The sequence below is a fragment of the Purpureocillium lilacinum genome (genome assembly GCF_023168085.1).
Source record: "Purpureocillium lilacinum CBS 284.36 DNA, scaffold_2, whole genome shotgun sequence".
Classification (NCBI taxonomy): Eukaryota; Fungi; Ascomycota; class Sordariomycetes; order Hypocreales; family Ophiocordycipitaceae; genus Purpureocillium; species Purpureocillium lilacinum.
This window is the reverse complement of record NW_027072112.1, coordinates 4,360,623-4,378,564: the sequence shown is the minus strand read 5'-3', so window position 1 is coordinate 4,378,564 and position 17,942 is coordinate 4,360,623. Positions and strand designations below refer to the sequence as shown.

The 17,942-nt window shown below is 58.8% G+C and overlaps 8 protein-coding genes across 8 annotated transcripts; 4 read left to right on the top strand and 4 right to left on the bottom strand.

The window, feature by feature from the left end:
* Positions 1 to 39: 39 nt before the first annotated feature.
* PLICBS_003083 (uncharacterized protein) lies at positions 40 to 558 on the bottom strand (the record flags this gene model as incomplete). Its single annotated transcript, XM_018322809.2, has 2 exons — positions 40 to 227; positions 282 to 558. 2 exons carry the CDS (start codon positions 556 to 558, stop codon positions 40 to 42), a joined length of 465 nt encoding a protein of 154 aa, XP_018178039.1.
* A 665-nt stretch (positions 559 to 1,223) lies between these two features.
* PLICBS_003082 (ATP-dependent DNA helicase II subunit 2) lies at positions 1,224 to 3,668 on the top strand (the record flags this gene model as incomplete). Its single annotated transcript, XM_018322808.2, has 7 exons — positions 1,224 to 1,711; positions 1,767 to 1,867; positions 1,929 to 2,386; positions 2,447 to 2,838; positions 2,885 to 3,096; positions 3,146 to 3,609; positions 3,663 to 3,668. The coding sequence occupies 7 exons, from the start codon at positions 1,224 to 1,226 to the stop codon at positions 3,666 to 3,668; spliced, it is 2,121 nt and encodes a 706-aa protein (XP_018178038.2).
* A 478-nt stretch (positions 3,669 to 4,146) lies between these two features.
* Positions 4,147 to 5,833, top strand: PLICBS_003081 (uncharacterized protein; the record flags this gene model as incomplete). The annotated part of the gene is made up of 4 exons (XM_065600146.1): positions 4,147 to 4,536; positions 4,583 to 4,629; positions 4,685 to 5,368; positions 5,425 to 5,833. 4 exons carry the CDS (start codon positions 4,147 to 4,149, stop codon positions 5,831 to 5,833), a joined length of 1,530 nt encoding a protein of 509 aa, XP_065456218.1.
* Positions 5,834 to 6,227: 394 nt separating this feature from the next.
* On the bottom strand, positions 6,228 to 6,901 carry PLICBS_003080 (mitochondrial import inner membrane translocase subunit TIM14; the record flags this gene model as incomplete). Its single annotated transcript, XM_018322807.2, has 3 exons — positions 6,228 to 6,369; positions 6,509 to 6,636; positions 6,851 to 6,901. The coding sequence occupies 3 exons, from the start codon at positions 6,899 to 6,901 to the stop codon at positions 6,228 to 6,230; spliced, it is 321 nt and encodes a 106-aa protein (XP_018178037.1).
* Positions 6,902 to 7,593: 692 nt separating this feature from the next.
* On the bottom strand, positions 7,594 to 8,834 carry PLICBS_003079 (mitochondrial amidoxime reducing component 2; the record flags this gene model as incomplete). The annotated part of the gene is made up of 3 exons (XM_018322806.1): positions 7,594 to 7,709; positions 7,765 to 8,629; positions 8,691 to 8,834. 3 exons carry the CDS (start codon positions 8,832 to 8,834, stop codon positions 7,594 to 7,596), a joined length of 1,125 nt encoding a protein of 374 aa, XP_018178036.1.
* Positions 8,835 to 9,896: 1,062 nt separating this feature from the next.
* PLICBS_003078 (uncharacterized protein) lies at positions 9,897 to 12,296 on the top strand (the record flags this gene model as incomplete). Its single annotated transcript, XM_018322805.1, has 3 exons — positions 9,897 to 9,956; positions 10,009 to 11,207; positions 11,270 to 12,296. 3 exons carry the CDS (start codon positions 9,897 to 9,899, stop codon positions 12,294 to 12,296), a joined length of 2,286 nt encoding a protein of 761 aa, XP_018178035.1.
* Positions 12,297 to 12,786: 490 nt separating this feature from the next.
* PLICBS_003077 (uncharacterized protein) lies at positions 12,787 to 15,153 on the top strand (the record flags this gene model as incomplete). The annotated part of the gene is made up of 9 exons (XM_065600145.1): positions 12,787 to 12,990; positions 13,052 to 13,061; positions 13,148 to 13,287; positions 13,336 to 13,410; positions 13,459 to 13,486; positions 13,542 to 13,877; positions 13,933 to 14,577; positions 14,653 to 14,789; positions 14,902 to 15,153. The coding sequence occupies 9 exons, from the start codon at positions 12,787 to 12,789 to the stop codon at positions 15,151 to 15,153; spliced, it is 1,827 nt and encodes a 608-aa protein (XP_065456217.1).
* A 120-nt stretch (positions 15,154 to 15,273) lies between these two features.
* On the bottom strand, positions 15,274 to 15,904 carry PLICBS_003076 (uncharacterized protein; the record flags this gene model as incomplete). Its single annotated transcript, XM_018322803.2, has 2 exons — positions 15,274 to 15,720; positions 15,815 to 15,904. 2 exons carry the CDS (start codon positions 15,902 to 15,904, stop codon positions 15,274 to 15,276), a joined length of 537 nt encoding a protein of 178 aa, XP_018178033.2.
* Between the last annotated feature and the right edge of the window lie 2,038 nt (positions 15,905 to 17,942).

Below are 17,942 nucleotides of genomic sequence, written 5' to 3'. Positions count from 1 at the left end.
GCGGAAGACAGGCGTGTGTATTCGTGTGTTTAGACTCGCTCAAGCTACTCTGTCGGCAATAGACTGAATACGAGCGCCCAGGGTGAAGCCGTATGTGACAGCCGACACAAACGTGGTCAGGTTGATGAGCGATGAGATTCCGTGCAGCATGCCGAACCTCTTGTTCAGGGCCTGCATCTCGTCCGAGTGCGGGCCCTCGGCATACCACTCCTTTCCGTCTCGCTTTACTGCGTGCAACTTGTGAGCCCCGTCTCAATTCATAATTATCAGAGCTGACAAACCTTGTCCGCGGCGCTCCTTCATGGTCTTGGTGGTGGCGGGCCCAATGACAGCCAGGTTGGCGAGACCCGTCACGAACATGGCTGCGATGGGCAGCAGCGAGTCCCACCTGCTTGAGTTGTCTAAGAGACCCGAGACCCCCGATGGCACGCCGGTCAGGGTGTTGCCGGGAAAGGTCAGGGCGAGGATGACGGGGATGACAGTCTGGATGCTGAAGTAGATCGGGAACAGGTTGGTCTGAGCGGCCGAGAAAGCCGGGCGGTCGATCGACTTGTACATGACCGGGCCATTGATGAAGGACTGAATGCGGCCGTTAGCTACGTTAAATGCTGTAGAGGCGCTGCAGGTGGACTTGCGTGGAAAAAGGACGTCCCGAGGAGGGTGCCGTAGCTATTGCCTTGTAAGCTCGGTCCGGTTCAGGCATCTCATCTCATTGACGGTTGGCGCCATCGGGCTGAGGGCTTACGAGATGATGTGGTACGGCGCCACGGAGACCAAGATGGAGTTGGTCATGTTGCCTAGTTGCGCAATGGCGATACAGGTCAATGCGACGGAAGGTGTTCAGTTCCAGGTTGTGGACGAAGAGAGCGGAGGTTCGTCGCTGTCGCCGGCCGAAAGCAGAGGATAATGAGGTCATGCCTGAATCACGTGCCGTCGCGACTGACCCGCGTCGTGCCGCGCTCACCGTTGGGGCGCCGGCTCACTCACTGTGCGACGGGAGCTGGACAGCTGGAGCTGGTACCCACCCCCACTGTGCTGGCGCCTGGCGGCCGGCTGCTCACAACTCCAGCGGCCTTCTGCCTAGAACGAAGCGCCGTTTCCCAGCCTGAGCTGAGCGTCTGGCCCACCGCGTCACTCGCGCCTTGAAAAGGCCATGTCTGCCTGGTGAACTTGGCCATTTCTCTTTCTCTTCAATTGCTCGCTGTCGCAGAGCCATCGTCACCATGGCCGACAAGGAGGCAACAGTCTTCATCCTGGACCTCGGCGCGTCCATGGCCAAGGCCAACAGCGGGCGCCGCGAGTCGGACCTGGACTGGTGCATGCGCTTCGTTTGGGACAAGATCACCGACATTGTCTCTGCCAACCGCAAGACCCTGTGTGTCGGCGTGCTCGGCCTACGCACGGATGAGACGAGCAACACCCTGCAGGACGATGACGGCTACGAGAACATCTCGGTTTTGCAGGACCTGGGACAGATGACCATGCCCGGCTTGCGGTCCTTGCAGGCCTCCATCGCACCCAGCAAGACCTGGTCCGGCGACGCGATATCCGCCATTGTCGTTGCCGTCGACATGATCGACACCTTTACCAAGAAGCTCAAGTACATTCGAAGAGTCTACCTCATCACCGATGGCCAGGCGGACATGGACGCAGACGATGTCAGCGACATTGCCAAGAAGATGAATGACTCCAACATCCAATTGACCGTCTTGTAAGTCACCAGCGACGCGAATTCCATGCGGGGGTATTACTGACTCGTGCTCTAGAGGTGTCGACTTTGACGATGCCGAGTACGGTTTCAAGGAAGAAGACAAGTCGCCCACCAAGGCAAGATCTCTCCATGTCGGCCAACTGAAGCGCTCTAACCGTTCCGGGCTTGCAGGCTGCAAATGAAGCAACGCTGAGGGAGTTGACAAAGCATTGCAAAGACGGCATGTTTGCAACCATGGCGGAGGCCATCGACGACCTGCAAACCCCCCGGGCCAAGGTTGTTAAGCCGTACAAGACCTACGACGGTCTTCTTACTCTCGGCGACCCAGAAAGCCCGACTGCAATGAGCATCGGAGTCGAGCGATACTTCAAGACTCATCTCGCGCGGCCGCAAGGCGCGAGCACCGTCGTCGTCAAATCAGAGACTCAATCAACTCAAACCCTGGACGAGGACGCCATGGAGGGAGTCGACTTCTCCGCGGTAAAGCAGGCAAGGACCTACAAGGTCAACGACCCAGACGCGCCCGGCGGCAAACGCGACGTCGAGTATGAGTCGCTTGCCAAGGGATACGAGTATGGCAGAACTGCGGTGCATATCAGCGAGTCAGAGCACAACATTACCAAGATTGAGACGTTGAAAAGCTTTTCAATCGTCGGCTTCATCCCGTACGACAAGGTAAGCGCGGACCACACGACCAACCCTGCGTGATATTGCATTTCTAAGAATCGATGTTAGTATGAACCGTTTCTCAACATGGGCGAGGCGTGCGTCACATACGCGCGCAAGAACGATGCCAAGTCCGAGATTGCCCTGTCTTCCCTGATTTGGGCATTGCACGAACTGGGGTCCTATGCGGTGGCTCGCATCGTGCCCAAAGACGGCAAGGAACCACTGCTGGTGCTTTTGGCGCCGGGCGTGGAGGCCAAGTTTGAGTGTTTATATGACATCCCGCTCCCCTTTGCAGAAGACGTCCGCGGCTATCAATTTCCTCCTCTCGACAAAGTTATTACTGTCAGTGGACAGGTTTTAACGAAGCACCGGCTGCTGCCGTCAGAGGAGCTGTCCAAGGCGATGGACGACTACGTTGATGCCATGGATCTTTCCGGCGGTGCATCTGAGGATAACCAGTATGTCTCTACAATGACGTGTTGGTTGGATGCTCACCATTTGCAGGGAAGCTGAAGAGTATGCCCCCATCGACGAAACCTACAATCCATCCATCCACCGAATCAACCATGCCATCAAGCAGCGCGCAGTGCATCCCGAGGAGCCCGTGGCAGAGACCCCGGCTGAGCTGCTGAAATTCTCTGCGCCGCCAGAGTACTTGATAGAGAAAGTCCGTGGACAAATCGATGTGCTTATAGATGCTGCAGAAGTCAAGAAAGGTATGGTACAATCCGTCATTTGTTTTGGTGCCATGCTAACATGTTCTAGTGCCACCAAAGGCAAAGGGCAGACGGCATCGGGAGGCCGTCAAGCCCATATCCGGCCTGGATGTGGACGCCCTGCTCGGCGAAGAGAGAAAAGGGCGAGTATCTCCGGTAAATCCGGTCCCAGATTTCAAGAGAGCACTTGCTGTGGCGGAGGAGGTCGGGGAGATCGAAGAGGCAGCGAAGCAGATGGGGGCTATCGTGCGGTCACTGGTTACAGACAGCTTTGGCGACAGCAAGTACGCCCAGGCAATGGAGTGCATCGGCACAATGCGGGACGAGTTGACGAATCTCGAGGAGCCGGACGTGTACAACTCTTTTGTCCGCGACCTGAAGAAGGGGCTGTTGTCCGGCGCGCTTGGTGGCGACAGGAGAGATTTTTGGTTCAAGGTCCGGTGGTCACGACAAGGACTCATCGACCAAGAGCAGTCAGAGGTCTCCAAGGTCACACATGAAGAAGCCGAAGAGGTATGCCCCCTCCTCCCGCCAATACGCCTGACAGACACATTCTGACATCAGAGAAATAGTTTTACAAGTCCAGGTAGCAGGATTTCTTAATGGCGCTTATTGAAGGCTCATCGGGCGACATGGCAGGGTTTGAGCAAGCGTGTGCCTCTTGAGGACAGAAAACTGTGCGTTAGCTAAACGAGTTTTGCAAACGGTGCTCAAACCGAGCTGCATGTTGAGATGCCGGGGGCTGTTTCTGGAAGCAGCGTCAGGGCCTGTGGTTTCCCGTGCGGCGACTCCAGGTAATGACCGGGTCGCCGTTTGCAAGTGCAACCCGTGCGCCGCATCCTTCCTTCCCAGAAACATATACACCTCAGTCGGTCAATCATTGCTGCAGCGACTTGCAACCCGAACCTCTTCTTCCTCAGGCCCCAAAGCCTTACACTGCCACAGCTCGCCCCATCACACAACTATTTATCCGGGGCTGTTCCTCCAGCGCTCTTCACCATCGAAATCAATACTCCACATTGCAATTCCATTGCTGCTAGACCATCAGGCATGGCGACTTACAGAGGGCCCGACGACGAGCTGGCCCTTCGCATGCGCCAACTTGGGCTGGCTCTAGGGAGGCAAGTGACTCTGATCCCGCTAGATGAGGACAACGAGGCTGCCGTCCCAGCCTCGAACGATGCGGAAGAGAACCAGGACGACTCAGAACTCGCACGCACTTTAACTGTCGGCGCGTGCATCTCCTTCATGCGGGGATTACGGCCTGAGAATATGCTCGAGCCGGAGGCGCAGTCCCCAGGAGGCCCAGCTCCAGTCGATGTCGGTAGGCCAGCCCGGCGCGAAAATGCATCGGAGGGCGTCAATACAGACTACTTTTGCCCTTGGAGGGCGGTCTTGTCCTATCCGGACCACTTCATCGGACGACGAAACCGGCCCCGGGTAAGTGTCCGCCAATCCGCGTCCTCGAGGTCGCTAACAAACGAAGGCTCGTCCGTTTTTCAACGACATCCTAACCGGAAGGGTCTGGGACTTGTGAGTACCTCGGCATGCGCGACGAAACAACTTGAACCGGGGCTGACTCGGCCAGTTTCTACCTCCACGACCCTCGCAACCCGGACCTGAAACCGCACCTGCTTGTGCCGACTGCCCAGTTCGTGGCGTTCCTCGCAGAGATCAATGGAAAGCTTGACACGGAGTTGACTATACCTCCGCACCAAAATCGGCAGAAATTCTGCTTCAGGTTTGGGTTATGGGGTCTTACACCCCAACCGCGACATCTGGCACGCTCGGAGAACAAGCACAGTCTGGACGACGTTGAATGGCCCCAGCTTCCGGAACTAGACTGGCGAGGCTTCAATGAGTCCTCTTTGCCGCATCAAGTGGCATTTCTCAAGGAGTTTGACCGACTCCTCGCGCCCAATCCCATAACTCAGGCTGAAAGGGCCCAGGTGCGGGAGAGACGGAGGGCCGTTGATCGCCAGGCAATGATGATCCAGGTGCAGACACAGCTGGGTCTTGTCCAAGAGGAAACGACTCGTGACCGCCCCATCTTTATTTGCATAGATGTCGAAGCATTAGAGGACCCTCCTCACCCCATCTCTGAGGTTGGCCTTGCCATCTTGGATGCGGAAAAGATTCGAATCATCGCGCCAGGCACGAATGGCTCTAACTGGTGGCCCTTCATCGAATGCATCCATCTTCGAACCGAAGAATACTCTGGCTTCAGGAACCACAAATATGTACACGGCTGCCCAGAGAGCTTCAACTTTGGGTGAGATACACAGTCGGGGTTGCATGTTGTAGTCCGAGACGTTGACAAGTCTGCAGAACGAGTAAATTTCCAAAGAAGGAGCAAATGCCTGGTTTGATCCGTCGGCTTTTCGAACGATTCGGCCAAGGAGGCCGCAAGATCATGTTCGTCGCTCATGACTCGAAGCAGGACCTCAAGTTCCTCCACCAGATCGGTATCGACTGTATGGCTTTGCCGGGTGTCATAGGAGCGATCGACACTGTGGTATTGCACCAGAAGTGGCGCGATTCGAACGACGCCCGGAGCCTGCGAACTTTGCTGACGGACCTCGGCATGGAATACAGAAACCTGCACAACGCCGGCAATGACGCCATGTACACCATGCGGGCCATGCTGGGCCTCGCAAGCGAGGACGAGCGCAAGACCATGGCGCTGCAGCAGGGGAAATTGTACGTGCCTCTTTTCCGGCTGGCCGGCTCGCGCTAGGAGGATCCCACTTTCTGGGCTGGTCTTTGATGAAGGGGGCACGGGCATCAGCGACACCAGCCTGTGGGGAAAGGCCTCAGGAGAAATGATATCGAGGGTATAAGAGAGGAGGTTGGCTGCGCGAGGGCAGCCTCTGGATTATGGAACAACATGGTGCAGACCTAGACGTCTCGTCCAACGGCCTCGCTACCTTAGCTAGCTAGCTCTCGAAACAACCCAGCAAACGCCATCGCTATGTAACCATATGTTTTACAGGTCCCATGTGCGGCCCATCGTGCCGTCGGACAGACGGGCGTGGCCCGACGCTTTTTGTGCATTCCCTTGTCGTGTCGCCTAGTCGGGCAGCGTATTGGCCCAAGTCGTTCGGAGTCGAGGGTGGGAACCGTTGCCTTCTTCAGGGCACTTGCTTGTCGAGGAACTCTTTGGCCTCGTTGACCTTTGTCGCGAGGTACGGGCTGCCTCCGCGGTCGGGGTGGTTGAGCAGCATGAGCGTCCGATGCGCCTTGCGGACCTTTTCCTTGCTGAGAGAGCGCTCACTGTTTCGCAGCCGTCAGCATTGCGAGGTCCCGTATCTAGTGGCATGCCACGTCGCCGCGCGCGCCGCGGGTTTGTGAAGCTTGATCCCGCGCATCCTGCGGCGCGCAGGTGGAATGGGAGAGGCAGGGCGGGTCGTACTTGAGGGAGAGGATGAGGGAGGCCTCCTTCTTGTTCATCTTGGGCTCGAAGCCGCCCTTGTAAAAGGCCTTGCCCATGGCGCCGACGCCCCCGCGAGAGCGCCGCCATGCGACGAGTCCGGCTCGGCCCTGTGAACGTACTGTCAGTTTCTTTGCACTTTCACTTTCTACTCTTCACTCCTCTAGCGCACACACACACGCGCGCGCATCGCACTCGCGAGTGTTGTCTCGTGTCCGTAACGTCTTCGTTCGAAGGACAGACAACTCGCACAACTGTCCGCTACTGTGCGCGATCGGGCGGGTGGACGGCGAGTAGAGGAAAGGGGCCGATGGACGGACGTACGAGAAAGGCTGCGGCCGCGGCGCCGGCGCCCCATGCAAAGACTGAAGCCATCGTGGGCGTTTTTGTTGTTGCGGGACGATTGTCGGTGGTCGGTCGTGTGCCGGTCGAGAGCAATGGGGGGAGGAGAGACCCTGACTCCGGGAGTGAGAGGCGGGCGATTTGGCGTCTGTCCGTCGCTCGGGATTGCGACTTGAAGTTTTGCGCGCCGAGTCGGATGGGATCGGACGGAAAGATGGTTTCTCCGGAGCCCCGGGGGGGGGGGGGGGGGGGGGGGGCGGACCGACGGGGTGCCCCACTCTCGCCCAGCACGGCAAACACCACGGCCCCACTCTCGATATCTCAACGACCAGTGCATCAACAGAGCGCGATGAAGCGCCGCAATTTCATCTCTTTACTACTCGAATATCTAAAGTACAGAGATTCATTCGTTTGCGGGCCTTGGGGCTCGTCCCGGATGATTTGTAGGGCCGCTCACCAATCTCTGATCCCGGCGGGCAATGTCGTCGTCCGTCCTCGCCCTCACGTGGGCAAGCAACGTTGAACGTTCAGCAGCTCCTAACAGACTTGGATGGCTTTGCCGATCCCGCGCCCGCGCTTCGGCCTACCTTGGCCCGCCCTGAGGACCCAGTAGACATAAGTTCCCCGTCAAAGGCTGGCGTAAGCGCGATACTGTCGCGGCTCGGTCGTAGATAGGTAGCTATGCGAGCCAATGAGTTCCTTGAGGCCATACTGTTGATGACACCTCATCCAATGTCAGACTCCTGTGGGGGAACTCTCTGGACAACTCGAACTTCGTCTCCGACGCGGAGGATCGCGCCGATTGGGCCGGCGGTGGCGTACTGCCCGAACACCGGCTTGTCTAGTCCAAACGGTCAGCTCGACGCACCACACCGAGCATGCAGGGTCAGACATACGGGGGATGGCACTATTTACCCGCCTGTCCTTGGCGAGTAGGCCGTACAACTGCTGATCTCGCGGCGCTGCTTTGCCGGTCTTGAGATCCACATTCAGGCTCAGGCAGCGCGGAGTTCGGAATATGCAACGGATAGTGGCTTTGTGAAGATCTGAGCCTGGCGACGAGATAAAGAGTTTCCCCCAATCATCTTCATCCCAGGCCTGGACACCTGGGCCAACGTCGATGTGTATGTTTGGGCGGAGCCGGATAATTACGTCTTGGTTGCGCACATCCGCGGGAAGCCGGGACAATGCGTCGGCGGCCGAGGCTGTCGACGTCACGAGGAGTGGCGATGCATCTGCAAAGCGGATGCGTTGAATGGTAGACTTGCCGTTCTCGCCGGCCTGTTTCGCCTTGAAGGATATGTGAGGCTGCTTCAGACCCGAGGCGCCAGGGATGTCGCGGCTCCCGTCGCCCGCTATGTACAGCAGCTTGACAGGCATGTCCAGGTGCTTGCTGAAAAAGGCAGCGGGGCCGTCTCCCATGTCTACGCCGGGGGCTCTGGTGCCGAAGATGCTGACTTGATAGGTTCTGGACTGGACGCAGGAGAGTGGCGATGGTGTAAGGGGTATGGTGATGGACGTCTGTGGCTGGGCTAGTGTATGTGTGATGGTGAGACGGGACCAGTCGTCACTGATCGAAGGCTGGAAGAGACACATGCGGAACGTCGTCTTGATGGTGAGGTGCTCCGCGACCGCGTCCTCTTCGAGTCCAGGTGGCGCCTTGATGAGGACATACTGGCGGTCGAAGCGCAGGCCCTCACTCGTGATCTCGGCCATGGACACCTCGACGGGCAGCATCGACTTGACAGGGTAGATGAAGAGCTAAAGTCAAGATGTGTCAGTCAGTGGGGGGCAACGGCGCGGGAACAGCAGATAAGCTTACCCGCTGAATCTTCATCGCGACCGCCTCATCCGCCTGCCGCGGCCTGGTTTGAGAGACATCTGTGCCTCCGTTGATGCCAGGCTCGACGAGAGTCGAGGCCGACGGGGGTCGGTCGGATCCGACGGGCTCCGAGTCCCCGCTCATACGGGACGAGGTGCCTGGATTAGTTGCCGTTGGGGGTCAAGATCGGATCGCGGCATGGCATCGCCACCGACGAGGCTGGTGAGAAGCTGTGCCTGGCAGGCGTCGGCTATGAGACGTGGTGGTTTGCGCATGTCATCACGGTAAGGTCCCAGGGCAGGGGAGGTGAGTGTGAGTGAGTGTGTGTGTGTGGACGTGATGATGGAAGTTGCCTGCCTGCCAGTGGCGGCTCGCTCGCCGTCAAGGATGCGTGGATTGGACGGGTCCAGTAAAGTCAAGCTGGAGCCCGTGAGGTGCGCGAACGCAGCGAATCGCACCGCTGGGATGGTTCCCCGTAGCGCCCTTCCGACGCTGAACAGCCGGCCCAGACAGCGGCCGTTGGGACGGACTCGAGGTGCCCAGCTGGTGGGCCCGCAGCCAACGGGAGGCTCTGTCCAGGTTCCTTCCACTGCGCATTTGCGCCCCGTGCGCCTGCTGCCAACCTGCCGTCGCGCCTGCCAACCTTGAATTCCCAAGTCTCACCTCTCACCTCACCTGTGGCTCGCCAATGCCTTCCGCATTGGGAAGGCACCAGCGAGCCGTCCAGCAGCGACGCCCGTCCGTCCCATCCGCCCCGCTCAGCCCATAAACCCGTAAGTTGTTGTAACACTCACTCACTCACAGTCGCTTTGCAACCGAACCGTCGCAGTCGAACCTTCCTCTTGCAGCTTGCCTGTTTGTCAGCCTTACCGCCGTTTGTCAGACCCCTTGCACGTCGAATGAGCTTTCTCGCAGCCGCCGGCGCGAGGCAAAGGCGTGGGTAATGACTTGCCAGCTCTAGGCGGCCTCACCACTGACGCCAGACCTGCACGGCTGCACCGACATCGTCGTCGGCCCAGCCGTAACGACGCCTCCTTCACCATCGTGCTTAGCGACGCCGCTGCCGCTATCAGATCTACTTGACGCCTATATATAAGAGGGCCGTAGACGCAGGCCCTGACTCATCTCACATCTAGATGCTCCATTTCGAGCTCCGTTGCACGCGCTGCATCTCGGAACTTCATCCAGGCCACGGCCTCGCACATCATGACGGGACTTGGCATTGCGCCCGTCCCCTGCATTCGCTGTAAGGCTCGTCGAGTCAAGGTACGGCTCTCTTATATCCCGATCGTGCCGCCACGGCTAAACAGCTGTCCAGTGCGACAAACGCCAGCCGGGATGCGCACGATGCGAAAAGTCGGCGCAGCCGTGTCCTGGCTACAATCGCGTCCGCAAGTTCCTCGACGAGGGCGAGAACTTGCGTCACAAGATTGCCAAAGGCACCGGCTCGCGACGATCTGACAGTAGTAGCGCCTCCGTCGTCCGAGACAGCACCCCCGCCAAGGCGGCCGGCTCGGTGAAGCAGGCCTCACCGAAGACACCATTCGTTGCCTCGCCACGGTCACGCACCGATGACACCAATGGCGCCGGCATTGATCCAGCAATCATCCATGAGCATAGCCCACTAGCAGGTGGGCAGTCGAAGCCGGAGGACGTCTACCCCCTCAACGTCCACCCTGCTTCATCCATAGCCATGATCACGCCCCGGAGTTTCTCTGACCTCGACTTTGACGCCGCATACTTCGATATCGACCCGCAAGTCTACTATGCCGACCCTATCAACTGCTGTCTCCTTATCCCAGACGCGTCTCAGGCCGATGACGACGAGTTCCTGGACCCAACACAGACGGCATCTTCCATGCTCAGCCCCATAACGTCGTTTGACCCGTCAGCACAATCAGGTTCAGGTGGTAGCAGTCTGTCCGCGCCCTCAGATCAGGATGACGACGACGAAGAGCATGAAGCTTCCCATCTTATCCGCTACTTCGCCGACTTTACCAGCCAGTGGCTCGACATTTTTGACATGGAAAAATTCTTTGGCACCGTGGTCCCCGTGAGAGCCGTCCACAGCGCCCTTCTGAAGAACTCTCTCGCGGCGGTGGCAGCCAAGCAGTTTGGGAGCCTGCGGAAGGCATCTGGAGCGCGTTCGTCTCCTGAACACGGCAGCTACCCTCCCCACGAGCAGAGCCATTGGAGATCTACGCTAGATATACACTTTGACAAGTCGGGGCCGGAATGGTTTTACAAGGCTGCAAGTTTCTACGACAAGGCTATTGGCCAGATGATGGCTTCATTACAGACACTACGGGTATGCTGCTCGCCGGGCCAACCCTTTCCCAACTACGCGGCAGACGCGCAAAACCTTGCGAAGTCGCGGTCGCAATACCCGGGAGCATCGCCGCTCGAGAGCCCTCACAGGCCGTCAAATTGTGAAGACGTTGCCGACGATCTATTGGCAGCCATATCGGTATTCTTGCTGTATGAAGCGCTGGATAATCGCCAAGCCGAAATGATGCAGTAAGTGGTCCTGCTCGTTGCACACATATTGGGATGTTTTGCTCACAGAGGCTTGGCTATAGACATATGAAAGGCGCCCAATACCTTCTCACGCTGGACGTTGACCAAAACTATCAGATTTGCAACGCCACGGACAAGTCATGTCCTAGAATCGCGTCCAGCTTGACACCGACCAAGGCTTGGGTAGCCAGTTTCTGGAACTTCGCCTGGGTCGACTATGTCGTCTCGTATACGAGACATACTGCACCCCACATCGATACTGAGAACATGTCCATGTGGAAGGCGGCTGGGCTGCCGCTCTGCGATTTTGGTGGACTTTGCATACCCGAGACATTGAGGGACGCCAACATGTCTCCACCACGGCTGATGACAGAAACAGCAGCATGCAGGACTCTGCTCTGGATTGTATTGGAGACGTTGAAGTTCGTTGCGTGGACCGAGATGGAGGACAAGAACATGGCCGCCGAGGAAGAGAACGCTTGGTCCGGCCGGGTGCGTCAACACCATGGACTCGCGCCGTCTCAGAGACGTCAACGTTGGCATCGCATTCGTCAACACCTGGAGAGTTGGAAAGTGGCACTCCCGGTCACATTTGAGCCGTGCGTTCGCATCTCGTCACACGGGCCACGGAGGCCAGGGTCGTCAACGCCACTGCAATCCGACATACCAGAGCTGTTTTACAGCAGCGCCATGTGCGCCACTGCCGCGCTCCTGTACCATGTCACTCAAATCATTCTCATGTTGCACAAACCAGTGGACCGGGCATCGCAGTCGGCCACGAGGCTCTTGCACGCTCAACGACAGACATCGGCCCTGATTGAGGAACATGCTCGCGAAATATGCGCGCTTGCGCTAGGACAATCAACGCTGGCTGTGAGGATGCACATGTCGCGCCCTCTGCACTTGGCGGGTCTGTGTCTTCAGACCAAGGAGCATCGGCAGTTGTTGGTAGAACTTCTCACGGGCATTCAGAGAGATACAGGCTACTCGACCGAGTGGACTGTCGACTTGCTGCGAAAGGAATGGGGCTGGTCAGACGTCAACAGCACAGACAGCGCGCCAGACGTGCGGCTGCGGCGGCGAATATAGAGAGCGTCACAGGGCTCGGGACATTTAGTCGACAGGTGGGCAGGCGCAAGGTTGGGCTGCGAAATGGCAAAAGCCAGGCATGATTTCACGATAATTCTGCATTCTGCATATATGTAACTAGCTAAGGGATGGGCATCAGGATAGCGACCTGTCGGCTTGTCAGGTGTGTAATTGATGGTTGGATTGTATTCCGGCGTGGCGCAAGCGCCCAACACCGGCCTTATTAGACATGGCTCTTCCACACAAAATTACGCGTCAGCGGATTGAATAGGGGCGACTCACTAACTATTAATTCGGCTCCAATGGAACATGGTGTCGCCGTGTCGTAGCTCACCTTATGCAGGTGAGACTGGCTAGCAACGGATCAGCTGTGCGGGGCATCGACGAAGGAACCAGGATGTCTGCTGACGACTCGTCACCTCTCAGTCGCCTCTCACCTGCATCTGGCCGCTTCCAAGGCGATATCATCGCTGTGGCTAAACATACCGTCATGTCAGAAAAGACGCTTCAAGACGCTGCCCGGCCCCTGTTACCACGGGGACAAAAACCTGGACGCAGTATCAAGGCGCCGCTGATTGCGGCCTTTGGACTGTTGGCGATCTTCTCAGTCTGCCTCCGCCTTCTTCCGACGCAGGAGGATGACACCTCGAGGGAAGATGGCTCACACAAACCTCCGTCATGGAGCTGGAACGACGTGAGTTGACTCATTCCAAGAAAATTCCGAACAACAGTGCCCTGACTAGAGCCCTATACAGATCCAGCCAAGTCGGTCGCTGAAATGGACGAGCTGTTACAATGACACCTTGCAGTGTGCGAGACTCGATGTACGAGGCCCTCTCCTTTCATGCCAGGTATGAGCTGGGGCTTACGGGAGCAGGTGCCTATGGACTGGCAGAACCCGTCAGACAAGGAGCGGGTGATACTTGGAGTTACGAGGTTGCCAGCAAGGTCAACCAAGAACCCGCTTCCGCCAGTCTTTGTCAACCCAGGAGTAAGAGCCACGACACCGGACTCAGCGGCACACGTTGACAAAGGATAGGGCCCCGGCGGGTCGGGCGTTTACCTGGTACAAAAGGCCGGATCGGTGCTGCAGGCCATTGTTGGAGATAACCAGGTGAGTTTCCCGGCAGCCTCCCAGACTAGAAGATGACTGACCGGAAAGGATATCATTTCGTGGGATCCCCGCGGAGGTATGTAAAATGATGTGACCCCCAGTAGGCCAGATGAGTTGACTGACTGGCGTAGTCGGCGTCTCGACGCCAAGGATAGAATGCTGGGGCACGCCAGAGAAGAGGCAGCTGTGGGCCATGCAGGACGCGGGCGTCGTCGACGAGCGTGAGGGACTCGTGTACGACACGTACTCGCGCGGCATCGCCTACTCGAGGGCATGCGAGGGGGCGCTCAACGAGACGGATATCCTCGCGCACATCAGCACGGCGTATCATGCGCGGGACATGCTCGAGATTCTGGACCAGACGGGGCATGCGAAGCTGCGCTACTGGGGGTTCAGCTACGGAACGGCCTTGGGCGGTGCCTTTGCCGGCCTGTTTCCAGACCGCGTGGAGAGGCTGGTGAGCGACGGTAAGTGTTACTTGCGCCTTCGTACAGATTGTGACTCCTGACGACGGCCGTACAGGAAACGTCGACTACAAGGAGTGGTTCGGGGGCGGTCTTCGCAACTACCTCTCCGACGCCGACAAGGTCTTTGACGCATTCGATACGGCATGCCACGCCGCCGGACGGGACAAATGCGCTCTCTGGGCATCCTCTCCCGAGGCCGTCCAACGACGGCGTTCCTCGCTCCTCCAAGCCCTAAAGATCCGCCCCGTCCTCATCCCAGCCAACGCCCGCTCTTCAGGCCCCGAACTGCCGGAGCGCGTCACATACACCCGCCTGCAGCGCCTCACGCGCGCCCTCGTCTACAACCCGGTGTACAATGCCCCCGCCCTGGCGCGTGTCTACGCCGCGCTCGAGCAGGGCGACGGCCTGCCCTTCTACGACATCGTGGTGCTCCTCGAGAAGCAGCAGCAGGGCGGCGGCTCGAAGCTGCTGTGCTCGCTGACGGACACGCCGGCCACGATGCCGCTCGAGACGCCCGCCGAGCCGGACGCCCTCGCCGGCATCATGTGCGCCGACGCGCGGGCCGCCGAGTCGCTCGACGAGTTTGAGGCGTACACCGAGGACCTGCGGAGGAGCAGCCGCTGGATGGGCGCGACGCATGCCGACTTTGGGGCTGCGTGCGTGGGCAAGACTGTCGGGTCCAAGTGGCGCTTCAGCACGGGTGAGTCTGTCCCTTCTGCTGCTCTGGCGTGAGGTGAGATCGTAGGGGCATGGGTGTGCTGACAGCTTGTGGCAGACGATATCAAGGCTGACACGAGCTTCCCGATCCTGTACATTGGCAACATCGCCGACAACGTGACGCCCCTGGCCAGCGCGCGCAACAACTCGGCCCTCTTCCCGAGCTCCGCGGTGCTCGTGCAAAAGTCATACGGCGTGCGTGCTTTCCCCTAGTCTCCCTCCCCCCCTTTAAACTCTCCAACCTCTTGTGTGCACGGGGCGAGAAATGATGACTTGGTTTGACGACAAAGGCTGACCCCGACAACAGCACTGCTCCCTCGCCGCGCCGTCGACCTGCACCGTCAGGCACATCCGCGCGTACTTCCAGAACGGCACCCTGCCGGCCGCGGGAACCGAGTGCGAGCAGGACTACGACCTGTTTGAGCTGCCGTCGCCGAAGGAGTTTGCCGTGCGCAAACGAGGAGGCGGAGAGGAGGAGGTGGATGAGCTGGAGAGGGCGGCGTACCAGCTGTCGCGCAACGCGGACGTGGTGATGCACCGCGGGCCGTACCGCTTGTAACATACCAGTGTGTGTGTATTCGAGAACCACGGTGGCCGGGCGCCGCCGACATGTCGGTGTGTGGTTTCTAGAGGATAGTAGTATTCGGTCTATTTCGTCGCGCTCGCTAAATCGAAGAAATCATCGTCCGCTGCCGCCTGCCTTGTCCCTCCCGTGATGCACCTTGTCCGGCATCCGCAGGCCCTTGTCCACCGCCTCCTTGACCTTGCGCTCCAGCTCCTGCACCTTGCTTCCCTCTCCCCCCTCCTCCTCCTCTCCTCCATCGGCGGAGGCGGTCTGCTCCAAGTTCCAGTTACCCGCGCCGCCGCGCCCGCCCATGCCCCGCGACGCCGCCGCGCCGCGCTTGCGCTCGAGGCTCGAGGCCACGGCCGAGTTGACCTCGCCGGCCAGGTGCTCCTCGTTCTCGCGCGCCGAGGGGAGCCGCTCCGCCTCGACGTAGTTGCCCGCCCCGCCGCGGCCCGCGCGACGGGCGGCGCCCGCGACTCCGACTCCGGCTCCGAGATCCGATGTCGTCGCTGAGGGCGCGGCGTCGTTCTCCGATTGGTGCTGCTGCTGGGCTTCGAGGTCCTGGGGGGGAAGGGGTCGCGAGGTCAGGTCCATGCTGCAGTGAAATATCATGCGCCGCGCGCGCGGCGGCAGAGAAAGGGGCACGCAAACTCACCTTTGAACTCCGGGCCGCGTCCGCGGCGGGGACGTAGTTGCCGGCTCCGCCCCGACCGACTCGGCGGAAGACGTCCTGCTCCGGTGCCATTTCCTGTTGTTTCCCGCCGCCCTCGTTGTTCGATCTGTGGTCTGGCGAAGAGGGGTATAGAAAAAAGGTTAGAGTTTGCGGCAGCTCAAGTCAGTGAGGGTGCTCCCTGAGGTCCCTGGTGCCTGGCCGAGGGGTCCCCTCGCAATGAGCCGAAACAGACGGGGAGTCGCATGACAACCATGTGGCGGACGGCGGGCGCAGCTATCGCGCTGACGTCATTGGGCGATAAGGGGGCACGACGCAGGACTTGGGAGTCCGAGAAGGGATCGTTGATGCGTTCAATTAGAGCTGAAGTTTCTCGATGAAGAAACGTAATAGCCTACTAGGCGTTGATGAGTTTCGGTTGCTTGATGCTTGGTATTTGCGTGTTTGCAGGGTGGTTCCCCGCCTCGTGTAAGCCGCGCGAGCTGGACGAGTTCGCCGTGACGACCAGCACCGGACAGCAGGGTCGTCTATCATGTAAGAGGCATAAAAGTCGGGCTGACTTCAATTCTGCCATACATGTGTCGATGGTTCCCCTTCAATTCCAGTCCGTAAAGAATGCATTCAGTCGTCGGCACCAGCCAGAGAGATGGTCGTTGCTCTGGCGGCCTCTTTGAAGCTCACGCACGACACAGAAACACTCCAGGCGCCCTCTTCGTCACACTTGTGAGCGAGTCCCGAACACCTTCTCGCCAGGGGACCCGTATTTTATGGCTGCTGCTTGCCCCTGGAGAACTACCCTGGTCGGCCTCGAAACGCTGTGTTCCATTCATTTCGCATCGCTTGGTCCGATCTTGCGTCTTCTGGGTCCGATTCCGGATCCGCCAGCGGGTCCCACTGGATAGGACGACTGCGGATCGTAGTTGCATCGTCGAACATAAGGATAAGGTCCATTGAATCATGGGTCTTTCGAGTGCTCTGTGGAGGCCATTACTTCGAGTATTCTCGTTTGCCCCTTGACGCCAGTTGGGACGGTCATTGTGAGTCTGGTCAAAACGACAACCTACTCGGCCGTCCGCACTGTACGCACATCGATAGTCGCGCCGATTACCTGGACAAGTCAATGTAGAGTTTCACGATCCTCTATGAGGACAATATTACCAGCGCCGAGTAATCGGCTTTCTTGATTATACCCACAATCAACCTGCCGCGACGGCACAAGCCCTGTTGCTTCGACTTCGGCCCCTGAGTGAGCTGCCCTACTGCAATGACCTTGCCTGCCCGTCCACGAACGTGAGTCGGATTTCCAGTGATCGTGGTGTTGGATTCTACGGGGTTTGCGCGGAAGAGATGGCTCCCAGCGTCATGACGGGTCCATAGTGTCGCCTGTCGCCTCTACGGGAGGCTACGTCGAGGAACAACTTGGTCAGCATCGCCAGCTTGGAGTGGAGGGCAGAGAGAGGTGGTATTTGCGCGCATATGTCGCAAGAGAATCCTGGAAAGTGAGATATCGCCGTTGAGCCGCGTCCTGCTGCCTTCGATAGGCAGTTACCATCAGGATCCGTTGATATGGACAAAACAGATCCATGACGGCTTGTGATTCTCTCGTCTCTCCTGGACCTACACTTTCATCAAACCAGAATCCCGACTAACAGTTAGTCGCTGCTGCAGGCCTTGCACTTGACTAGTTGCCTCCGAGGTAGCTTCAGCTTGGCCTGGCATGTTCGTCGCCGACGGACGGGAGGTCTTGCCTGTGGATCACCACTGGTGAGCAGCGTCGCTCCCCGCCTGCGCCGCCGGGAAACCCCACGATTGTTGAGGACAGTCCCGGGCCAGGTATCCACTGCGGATCATGGGCTGGCCGGCACGGCGACTACAGTGCCCGTAGTCGATGCCATTGCGCCATGGACGTGGCCCAGCATGCGGATAAGAGCAAGTGACGCACACGAAACATTTCGAGCGAAGCCAAGCCCGCCATTGTCGACGTTGGAGCGAGAGGTCAAAACCCTAGGGTAGGGTATGGCGCGGCTGAGCCCTCGTTGAGGGCTGACGAAGTTTAAACAAGTCAAGTTGGCCGTCCACCCCCGGCGTGCCCACTTGGGGTGGTGACTTGTTC